General features: G+C 43.7%; 1 protein-coding gene across 1 annotated transcript in view; it reads left to right on the forward strand.

The window, feature by feature from the left end:
- The window catches only part of EXOC6B (exocyst complex component 6B), a 267115-nt gene that overhangs the window by 71237 nt on the left and 183727 nt on the right, over positions 1-12151 (forward strand). The window contains exon 7 of the mRNA XM_009320896.1: positions 787-858. Within this exon, the coding sequence (XP_009319171.1) occupies positions 787-858 (72 nt within the window). The remainder of the gene's footprint in view (positions 1-786; positions 859-12151) is intronic.

Below are 12151 nucleotides of genomic sequence, written 5' to 3' on the forward strand. Positions count from 1 at the left end.
TTCATTTTAAGCAAGAAGATTGCCATCTAGGTTTAAGTGTTCACAAAATCTGAAAGGTCGACAGACCAAACCCAGACAGCACACAGTGGGTGTTAGTCGTCTCCAGATATATTTACTAAAGGTGGCGAAACAACTCAAGGTACGATGCTGTTGATTTTCTCATCCCATAGGCTTTGAAAATCTGGCATTTCTGCAATGCTAGTTGAACGTTTTAAAGTGTTACCTAGCACAGCTCAGGCAAAATCCCTTCCATGCTCCTTCTCCCTTTGGGTCTGTGTACCATGTTCATCCCATTCTGGTGGCCCATGCTTTGTGTAATTTGTAGATGGGTGCTAATGGATCTCCGTCGTCCTTGTAGAGCTGGGCAACCCATTTTGTCCCTTCTAACCCTTCAGCTGTCCTAGCTCTGCACCAGCTGCTTTCCCAGACACTCGGGTCGTGCTCTGCTCTCATCCCTCGTGACGGCAGCTCCTTCAGCTTTCACCGCTCTCTTGGGTCCCAGGCAGATACTTCACCTTTCTATCCCCTCCTACCCTTGCAGTCTTTCCTGAATGTGTCCCCTGACTCCTTCCAGGTATATCAGTTGTGGATTTAATTTCTGTTAAAATTCCCTTGAAGTTTGTTGTCTTCAGTTGTGCAAATACCTTAATTTAGTGTCGTTGGCAGGTTTCTGTGCTGTTTACTTCCACTCTTCACACATTTTTGTTGCCTGTCTGTGCGCTCTGTTTTTTCTGCTTTGTTGTTGTTTCCTCTTTTTTTAATGTTTGTTCCCTTCATTTCCTAAAGGATTGCAGATACAATCAGTGGAAAATAATTGCCAAGATATTCTTCAGTCTTCTGCTCTCTCCAAATATTAAGGTACTTTGCACTTGATGTGTCTATTCACTTAATCGCTCTCTTTAATAATAACATGGACCTAATTTCTAGGCTGCCTTTGGCTTTCTTTGAAATACTTGGATTGATTTTGTGGCACTAAACTGCAAACCCAAGTTCCCTGGCTGAGTACTTACAGTTCACTAATCTTTGCTGTGGTGGAAGAAATCAGTCAAGTTTTGCTTCCCAATGGAAAAACTCCAAATTTTCCAGTCTGGTCATCTGCTGGGGTATGAAACCAGAGCAGGTTTTCACCAGCCTTCTTGACTTTGGACACCGGAACTAAATCCAGTATATTATGAGAAGTAATGACAATGTTTCCACGCATCTACGTCTAAATTGTACTACCTACTGAACTAAAAATGGCTTGCTATTCCACCTGCCATTTCATTGCATAGCAATGCAAGAGGACGAGTGTTTTGCATGTCTGTGACACGATGACCTCCCTTAGCAGTGCAGAATAAGATACTGTTGAACAATTTTTTTCCAGTTCTGCATTTCCACAGGAAAAAAAATACCCCTTCCTTTCGCTAGAGGAACAATCCATTGGACTGTTACCCTTAATGTGTTTAAAAAAAGAAATCACTGATAAACTTAACCTAACCAGCCATTGATTTCTTCATGTATCCTCTTGCTTCCTATATCAGGTATCTACACATCCTAACACCAGATTTTTGTTTGTCAGCTTGAGCTTTTCTCTTTATTCCATTTGCCGTGTTCCCTTTTTCTTTTTTTATAGTCTCCTTAACTTCCGTCTGAGCCAGGTTGCCTGTTAACTAGCGTGGCCGCCTTTTTCAGTTGTGGGATTGTGGCTTTTGGAGCATCTAGTTAAAATGTTCTTAAACAATTTTCAATTAGTCTTCATATTTTTCTGATTACGTTCTTTTTCCCAACTGATTTGGCTCATAATTGTTTTCAGCTTGGTGAAACTGGCCCTTTCTAAGAGTGTGTGTATATATATGTCTGTATGTATACGTATGTGTATATGTGTACTATTGGTAGTGCTATTTTATTCCTAATTTAGATGGGTTTTGGGTGCATATAGAATTGTGATCGAGTCATGGTGACTTTCATTTTAGTTATCGAAAAAGTGGGATAAAACATGGCTGCTGGTTAGAAACTCTTTCGTTTTCCAAATGGGCACTAGCACAGGGGATGCCGATTTGGGGATTTATTGGCATTTAGCAGATGGTGCTTCTGTAGTGAAGCGGCCTCATCTCCAGCCCTTTGATGGCTGAACAACCTCAGCTCCAGCTGAACTTTCCATGTGGTGTGTTATATCCCGAAGCTTAGTGCCGCGTTAGCTCGGGAGTGATTTAAAAAGATAAATGCTGCCTTCACACCGGCTTCAGAGGTGCTATTGCCCACATCAGAGCAGCGTGCATGAGTTTCTAGGTGAGACAGGAGAAAATGGCATTGCCTCGTGTGTGCTCTGCAAAGCCGGTGGAGGAGGCACTGCCTGTAGCGGGAGGGCGGAAATTTCATATGAATGAACTGGAAAAGCGGAGGAAAGCCCAAGTTACTGTGGAAGATCAAGGCAACATGGCTGCAGCCTGGTCCAAGTCCAGTTAGGGTCACTTGGAGATCTTTCCTGTAACCTTCACACCAACGTGAAACCAAACTGGGATAACATTTGTGGTGGAGCGAGCAGGAGAGGGCTGAGATGGTGGAGGTGAGGCAGGGAAACGGTACGAGAGAACCAACGTGCAACAGCCACCCATGGGTGCAGGGCAGGTATCGATTCCTGAAACTCTCTTCCACCAGCGCAGCCCCGGTGGAGAGGTCCTGCACCAGGAGCCGGTGAGATGTCCTGCACCGAGCCAGCATCTCTCCCCGGAGCTGTGCACTACAGATAACTCCTTGGCTGGCTCAAGCCTGCAGCGTTGGGGATGCATTTGGAGGCTCTGATGGGAGGGACTGTCCCAGATTACCCGCCAGCTGACCTCTTCCTTGAGCTGGATGGAAATGATCAGTGCCGTGAATGTAAATGATCAGCAGTTGGGCTCCATCTGCAGCTGGTTAATTACCCGTTCACACAATATGTTGTTAGGGGTCATCTGGTTCCAGTTTCACCATAAACAGAAGTAAATGTTGAGAACATATTTTTCTACATCCAGTTTCACTTGTTGTGGATACTTGAAATAGTTTGCAACCCACATCTTTTGGTTTTCGAGGAGGGCTTTTGGCCAGAGAGCCCTGTGACCATTTGAGACTTTTTTTTTTTCTTTAAAAAGTGCCCCGGAGGTTGCATTGTAGGGACTTTCCTTATGCAAAACATAAAAGTGCTGTTTTTTGAAATTATAACCATATTTTTCATTAAAATCAGTTGGAGTCCCAATAAACAATCGACTCCGAAAATTTTCCAAATGTTTGCTGCAGTGCTGTTTCTATTTTTAATTATTTTTTAAAAAAGTGTTTTTCTTAAAAACACAGCTTGGCTTATAATTTGAAGAAGCGATCTAGTAAATCAGAAAAAATGCCCATGTATATAGCTCTTTATTGCAATATAATTAAAACCTACTGTACATTTCAATGCAAGAATACTTCTGTAGCAGTGTCCAATGGTTTCTGCCATTTGGCTTATCGTGGGAACTTCTTTTTTTTTTTTTTTTATCAACTCCCCTCAAAGTCTCTTCCAGCATGTTTATACTTTTGTTTTCTATAAATTGAGAACTGTGTGCACATAGAGGGAGACATTCAAAACTCTGCCAAGTAACAGTGAGGCACAGAAATGCCTGGTTCATAGCACTTAAGGCACAGTTTTCACCCCGCATCAGTCTTTGGTATTGTCATTTTTAGACCTTATTCAGAATTTTATTGTTCTCTTGTTACCTGGTACAAGATTTGTTTGCTGTCATAAAAAACCGAAACAACGAAAGAACAACAATCCTTAGTTTTGCATCAAAAGTTGTCATATCTGCTTTATACAAAACAAGTAAAGATGTCTTTGTAAAATATTTAGGGTTAAAATTTTTTATTGCAAGCTGGAGATTGAAGAGTGGTAGCAGATATTCTGGCAGAGTTTCTGTAAAATGCCAAGTGTCCGAGGAAAATACTCCTTTTTAGAAAGAACCAGGCCCTGGGAGAAGGCCATGTTGATGGGGAACCTCTCTCTGCTGCAAACAAAAATGGGGCGAGAGGAGGAAATTTCAGACTTTAATTTGGAGTTTACCCATCTTTGTTCTGCTTTAACCTTCTACACCGGTCACTGCTGTGTCTGCTCAGCTCAGGGGCTGAGCCAGGAAACCTGTTTCAGCTGATCTTAACCACTGGGGTGAGTGGGTTGGCTGGTTAGATGTCCAGCTTTTGCCAGATGCGTGGGATGTGCAGGTTGAATAGAAACATAGAATCGTAGAATGGTTTGGGTTGGAAGGGACCTCTGAGGGTCATCTAGTCCAACCCCCCTGCCGTGGGCAGGGACAGCTTCAACTAGATCAGGTTGCTCAGAGCCCCGTCCAACCTGACCTGGCATGTTTCCAGGGATGGGGCATCCACCATCTCTCTGGGCAACCTGGGCCAGTGCTTCACCACCCTCAGCGTCAAAAATTTCTTCCTTGTATCTAGTCTGAATCTTCCTTCTTTTAGTTTAAAACTGTTGCCCCTTGTCGTATCGCAACAGGCCCTGCTAAGAAGTCTGTCCCCATCTTTCTTATAAGCCCCCTTTATTTATTGAAAGGCTGCAATAAGGTCTTTCCGGAGCCTTCTCTTCTCCAGGCTGAACAACCCCAGCTCTCTCAGCCTTTCCTCATAGCAGAGGTTTTCCAGCCCTCTGACCATTTCTGTGGCCCTACTCTGAACCCGCTCCAACAGGTCCATGTCTTTCTTCTACTGAGGACATGCTTGCTGGAGGTCTGTGGGAGACAGCAGCTGAGCTTGTGGACTTGTTTATTTTTCTTATCCAGGGACACCAAGAACCTTCGCAAAGCTGCTAGCTAATAGTGGTCGTGCTTCTGGGTGCAAAGCTTCTGTGGCATGCGTGTTTCACATGGTTCAAATCATCCTATGCAACCAAGGAAGCAGTTCTGTGCTTCTGGGTTTTGGCTCAGCAAAGTGGAGTGTGCCCAAGCCCAAGGAATTTGTGGAGCTGGTGCCCAGCATTGGAGTTTCATTGACATCTTCACCATAGAAAATTGCTCTCTTGCCTCCAAAGGCAAAGAAAGAGGGAAAAGTGAATTTGCTGAAGTAGTTTCCATGGTGTTCGCTTCTAGCGAACGATCCAAGCCATGAGTGCTGATGGGATAAATCCACATAATGATTTTGCTTTTCATCTGTTCCAGGGTCATTTCTGTTGTGGGACTTGTTTGAAAGTGATATAAAATGTCTGTTTTTCATGGGCCTCTTGGACGTTCAGCTGTAGCGCTCAGCAGATGCAATATGTGCAGATAACGATGTGAAATTTCTACTTGATGTTAACATGTTTTCATGTTTCTTGGGGAACATGAACAACAAAGTGGGATTCTTGGTCTGAGTCCTCAGGTGGATGCAACATGTTTCAACTTGCGTTTAGGTCTCTTTGCTTAAGAGTCATGACTTTAATCTACTTAGTAAGTGTCTGTAATTATCAACAAATACTTATTACCCTGTGAATGGGTGAGGGTCCAGTGTAATCAATTTTTGTTTTCTGCTGAGGACCAAATACCCTTTGTGATAGGAAATTTCTTGGGTCGATTCAGATACACTATGCATACCTTCCCATACCTCTTAACGCGCTGTCTTGCTCGTGGCCAGTAGGTCTCTAGGAATTTCTGTGGTCTTCCTGGAGTCTTCCTACCTCCTGAGCTAGGTAGAGGATCTTAAATATTGAAGTATCACCTGTATGCATTGCTTTAGCCAGGCTAAGCTGCCTCTGGCTATAAATGCGTGGAAGGAATTTTGCCCTTGTCCTCTCTGTTAAAAAGACAATTGCTTTTCTTGGGTGATTCTGCTAAGCAACGTTATCTTCCTCCCGGCTTTGTAAGTCCTAGGCACTGAGAATTTTCACTAGACCTCCCACAAGGATGGCTGTTGTGTCAGAGCCACTGAAGTGCCTTTCTTGGTGGCTCCATTCAGAAGATGAACGGTTTTCTGAAGTCTGCATGAGCAATAGTTCAGTGACTTCTTAGACTCTGAATTGCCTTAACTTCTTACCCTTTCCTTTTATTGTTCTTTCTCTAAAGCCTTTACAGTGGGGAATCTTGACAAAACTATGAATGAAATCTCTGCCGAGAGCCCTACAGAAGAGCAGAGATCCATTTTGCTAAAAGGGCTTGGGAGGAACCTGAGCTGGCTTTTATGTTGAGATTGGTATCTCTTTCAGCACATCATCATTACTTGTTGCTGAGTTCTTAATCACGTTTTGCTGATTTGTAAGAACATTGTGATGCTCAGTATCTGTTTCACATTTTTGCTGTTGACTTCTGTAGAGGTTAAGCATCCATCAAGAGAACTAGATTTTCTCATTGTTCCATGAAAAAGGGCAGTAGCATTGTTAAAGCCCAATGGGAACCCTTTGGCACTAGGAGCCTCCAGGGATAAATGCAAAATTATACCGGCTTTTAAGACAGACATAACCCAGAAGTCCCTTTTAAAGCAGAAGCTTGAAAGATTGTTTTATCTTTGGTAACTCTTTCCAGAAGACCTACAAAGCTTGTCTGTATCTGGGGTTAGCATCTACAGTCACTTGTTTTCTGTGGCTTTGTCGGGGAGCTGGAGAGTTGATCTTAAGACATTGTGTACTAGGATCCTTCAGTTGGTAGGATTGGTCATTTTGTATGGCAGTTGCCACCTTGAGGGAGAGAGGGAAGGAAGAAGAGAGTTTTATATTGCTATTGAGAAAACATATTGGTCCCAGATATGGTGGCTTCAGGATTGTGGGAAAATAGGCTTTCTTTATGGCAGAAGCAAATTGCAGCGGATTGCTTCATCAGTCATCACATGAAGGGTTGGCTTGGGGCATGGGAAAGGTTTTAGTCATGGACCAGATAGAACGCTCCCCCTGTGTTCATTCTCCTGCTTCAAGATCTGTTCTTAATCCAGACCCACAGAACTTGTTTACCAAAGTCTGTCATGACTTGTGTTCAACAGAGGATGCTGCCCTGTAGAGTCCTAATATCCCATCGAACTTGTATCCCCATTTGCCCACAGTTAGGCAAACACCAGTACTGAAATTTCCCTGTAAAGAGGATCAGGCCATGTTGACCATTGTATCCTCATAAATAAGTAATTTTTCCAAATATTCACAAAGCCATCTTCTCCAGGACATGATATTCCAGTATCTACTTGGACATTAAGTTGACCATGTTTGTGTTGGGACTCCTGAAGTCCTGGGATAAACGGATGGTGCTTGGCCATTCCTCCTGAAGGAGACCCCTGTTGCATAGGGGGTGTGGATGAGTCCCCGTGGCTCTCTTTCTTCTGGCATTCACCCACCTGTTGAGCTGCTTCTTTACTCAGCATTGCTTAGGTCTTTCCCAATTTTTTTCAGCTTTCAGTACAAAATTCCCTCGTTGCGTTCACAGACTTTGCATCACAGACCTCAGCTCGGCTTGTCCGTCCCTCCTGATGAAGACCCTTGTCTCTTCTGTCCTTGTAGAAAGCAGTGATTACGTTGGTGGTCTGTTTGTCTTCCTGAACTACAGCTACCATTCCTGGCTTTCTCTGCAATCTTCTAGACCCAGCCTGTAGATGTGTGATGTGTGGGTTCACTTAGCACCACTTAAATTTTCCATTTGTTCGCAGCATCTCTCTCTCGAAATAGCGCAGTTCTCTGTCTTAGACCAGGCAGTACCCCTGGTCAGCGAAACGTGCTTTAAATTGGGCTGTTGCCATTGCCCTCCAGGAGAGTTTATTGATAACTTCCCACAGTAGCACCTTATAAGCGCGAGGGCTCTCGTTTTTCCTTCTGTTTCATATTTAGCACACTGGAATAGAAATTTCTTCCCCCAATTAGGAGAGCAGCCAACTTCCTTTTTGCATGTTGCGTCGCAGCATCTCTCAAGGTTATTTTTAAAACCTTGCTTTACTTCGGCTCTTGGCTGGCAGGAGGTGATTGCAAACTCCAGGCCGGGCAGCTCAGGAGCTGCAACCGAGGGGCAGAAATCCTGCCTGGTGTCTGGCAAGTCCCAATGGCTGCTTGGAAGAAGGCTTAGCATCAGCCTTCCATGTCCCTTGGGACCGGTGAGGGGACAGCATCCTTCCACAGTCCCTTTTATCTATCCAGTTTGTTGCAGTAGTTTAATCCCCTGTTGTATTTGGTGGTGGTTTTTACCCTCCCTGAGTACCAGGAGTAGCATTTTTGCATAACCGATCATCGCACGGCCAAGACTGACGCTGCTAAATGGCTGAAGGGCGTGAAGAAGTTTGGACTGGGTAACGTGTGCAGCCTAACTATTTAATTTTCAGCTCCAGTTGTGTTTTTGGTCCTCTAACAGCATAGGGCCGGGGTATGCAGCAGCAGAGGTGAGCGGTTGGGTCACCTGCTAGGTGGGCTGGTGCTGTGTTGCATGGTTTTGTGTGTTGTGTTACCTTCATCAATCTTATTAATGCATCAGGCCATTAGTGTTTAAACTTGTGTGTGCAAAACAGAGAAATTGCGTTAGAGTTTTAAAAACTTTATCTGGTCCAATCAAAACTTTGACCTTCTTTGGAATCTTCTTCTTCTTTGGAATCTTCTTCTTCTTTGGAATCTTCTTCTTCTTTGGAATCTTCTTCTTCTTTGGAATCTTCTTCTTCTTTGGAATCTTCTTCTTCTTTGGAATCATTTGGCTTTTCCAGTTGCAAATGAATTGGCCTGTATTATTTTTCAGGTTAGTGAGCTGCAGGAACTTTTTGGTGGTATCTGTATGTAGGATGCTGGCCCATCATTCTGTGCGCAGGGTGTTTCTCCTCTTGGCTCAACAAAATAGCGCATGGCCCAGCCATGGGGATTCTCCTGCAACGAGGGTGAGCTGCAAACCTCTCCTTACAAAGGGTAGCTCTCCATGAAATCTAGTATGTGAAATCCTTTTCCAAAGAAATTTTGGGTGACTGCCTTAAACACTAAAAATAACCATTGGGAAGAAGAGCTTTCTTTGAGATGTTTTAGGTAAAGGTTTCTTTGTTAAGGTTTTGAGGAACCTTTTCTTCTGACGTGAATCTGTCTCTAGGGAATAGACTGGTTGGTAGGTTCCTGGAACCAAGCAAGGTATTCTTGAAAATGGTGAAAATGGAACGGTTAGAGGATTTTATTGTCTCATGCCTAAAGACGATACCAGGGAGTGAGGGAAAGTCCAGTGCTATTAACTGTTGGCTAGCACATTTTTAGCCATGGAAAAAATGTATTGTCCAGTGCGAGGAGCAGGTAGGCTTGTTTCTTCTTTTCCTCCCTCTCCTCCCCACCAGCTGAAGAAAAGTTCACGTTTTGCATTCTTCTTTATGCGGGTAACTGTCTAGAAAAGTCCTGACTTAGAAGTCGAGGCTGATGTTGGATTTTTTTTCTTTTTCCTTATTTCATTATAAAGTTTCATCCTGAATTGTGAAAGACTAAGACTTCCTCATCTGAGGGTTCAGAACCTTTTTACTTGTAATAAAAAAACGCTGATCTACCTGTTCTTCATCTCTCCAGGAGACAAGTCTGTCCCTCTTCGGGATTAATGATTTACTGCTTTGCATTAGTCCTTTGCCCTATTGGGAAAGTAAATCCCTGTTTCCGTTGCTGGAGTGAGTGCTCGCTATAGTACATTCTTAGCCACCTCCTATCCTGCAAACTCTTTTTTCTGTAATGCAACACTGTACTTTTAGTTTAGTAGTGCAGCCTCGCAGTTCAGTAAATCATCAGGCCAATGTCAAGAAAAATGTCTGAAAGTAATTCGGGGCTCTCAGTAGCGTCACTCAGGTCATTAATTTGAGTAACTTTCCACTCCAGTGGAAGCGTCTTAGGATTGAGGTAGCTGTCGTGTGGGTACCTGATGTGGATTTGAGATGGGATGACACGTGTCTCCAGGGATGCGAAGCCTTTTGGCAGGTACGGTCAGTCACAGGTCACCAGCATCCAGGGGAGCGTGTTTTGCTCGCTGTGCTAGGAGGTAGCGTAGAAGATGAGAAAGGGAGGGTCCAGAGACCTTGAAATCACTTCTTGAAGCCCCAAGGATGTTAGAGGGTAACAACTGGTATCTGAACTCTGGTAGATCTAACCTGCTTATTTCCAGTGTGGATCGTGTAAACAAGACATTTGTTTTTTGAGCCCTGAAACATCATAGAATCATAGAATAGTTTGGGTGGGAAGGGACCTCTAAAGGCCATCTAGTCCAACCCCCCTGCTGTGGGGGGGGACAGCTTCAACTAGAGCAGGTTGCTCAGAGCCCCGTCCAGCCTGACCTGGAATGTTTCCAGGGATGGGGCATCCACCACCTCTCTGGGCAACCTGGGCCAGTGCTTCACCACCCTCAGCGTCAAAAATTTCTTCCTTCTATCTAGTCTGAATCTACCCCCCTTTAGTTTAAAGCCATTCCCCCTTGTCCTGTCGCAACAGGCCCTGCTACAAAGTTTGCTGCCATCTTTTTTTATAAGCCCCCTTTAAGTACTGATAGGCCACAATAAGGTCTTTCCGGAGCCTTCTCTTCTCCAGGCTGAACAACCCCAACTCTCTCAGCCTTTCTTCATAGCAGAGGTGTTCCATCCCCCTGACCATTTCTGTGGCCCTCCTCTGGACCCGCTCCAACAGGTCCGTGTTTTTCTTATGCTGAGATAAAGTGCTTGAAGTCTTCTACAGAATTACACGTGTTACTATTTCCTTCATCTTTTTCCACTCTCCCAACGTTTAAATGGACCATCTCTTTACCATTCCTTGCTCTTTCTTTTCCTGGAGGCAAGATGAGAACCCGAGCCTAGTTTCCAAGGTGAACTTGGAAAGTTCATATTTCATATATAACGTGCCTTCTTCTTAAATAAGTGTATGTGAAAGGCTACCCGAGGTGTATGTTTCAACTTAAGGAAAAAAGAATCGGCAGAGAAATCAACCCAGTCTTTCTGGGCGTATTTCTGTAGCATGATGCTAACTTTTTATAATGTGTTTTTTAAAACGTCGCTGTAAAAAGGAAGAGAATCAGACGTTTTACTAGCTGCACGCTAAGTTAACTTTGGGTTGAGCAGTACTTCAATTAGCAGAGCAGTAACTGAAGTCAGTGTCTGTATCCTCTGTGACTTGGACGGAGTCGGAGTCTTTCACTTAATCATTTATAACTAATTGCAGTAGTTCTACAAAGTCAACGCAAATCTTTGGAGTGCGCTTATACTAAGCAAGAAATTAGTAGCATATTTTTGCTGTTTTTCAGCGTCTCGCATTGCAACTGTGCTCAGACGTACTTTTTTTCATTAGTGTCAGACTTGTAAGCCGACTTTGGGAGCTGAAAATCAAGCTGTGTTAGCTCTTAAGCTTGATGGTTGGTAGCGATGCATCATAGAAGGATGGCCAAATTTTACTTTACTTTTATTTAATGTTCTTCTGTGACTGCAGAGGATCTGTGATTTAGCTCACAAAGTAGTTTAAATATGTTGGGAAGGAGGTATGTATAAACTCTGTAGTGCAAGACTGGCAAAGCTGTTGAGGTTTCCAACGTACTTCTGAAGCACCCAGATGCCCGTCGCCTTAAATGAGAAGTTATTTGGCAAACAGAGAATGAGACTTGAATGCAGTCATGGATCTGGCCCTTAAATGACCTGCAAGGCTTTAGGATGAAATTCTATTTAATATTTCTTTAGTGATTTCTATTGAAGTATCTCCAAAGCATTTTAAGAACAACACTATTAAGAGTTTGGGAGATGGGAGGATCTCTCTTTTCCACTTTACTTGGAAAGGGGAAAAAAAGGCAGTTTGGAATTTATTTGGAGGATGAGGAGGTTCCAGGTCCTTGAAGACTTTCTGATTGTTTGCAGCAGCAAATCTTTGGGGTTGTTCTGACGTGGACTCTACCAGTCACTGTGCCAGGGGAAAAATAAAGGTTCTTTTTAGGTGTGATTCTTCCTTGCATCCACCCTTGGGAGCTCTGGGCAACGTGCTCATGTCCAACACTGCTGCACATCGGTGAGGGAGGCATAACAAGGCAAAAACGTTCCTGTTTGTGGGGGGGGTTGTCTGCAGTTCGGTCTCCTGTCATTTTTCTTGCTCAACTGTCCCCTGATTCCATAAAAAGAAAAATCCAGTTTTGTGTTCTGAGATGAACGTGACAGGCTGCCCTGTTTTAAGGGAACAAATATCTCTGTGACAATATGCAGGAGCTAAGAAAAGCTTTCTCCTCTTTTCTTCCAATAAGAAATGAAATTT

This window comes from Pygoscelis adeliae, unplaced genomic scaffold (assembly GCF_000699105.1).
Source record: "Pygoscelis adeliae isolate BGI_AS28 unplaced genomic scaffold, ASM69910v1 Scaffold273, whole genome shotgun sequence".
NCBI lineage: Eukaryota > Metazoa > Chordata > Aves > Sphenisciformes > Spheniscidae > Pygoscelis > Pygoscelis adeliae.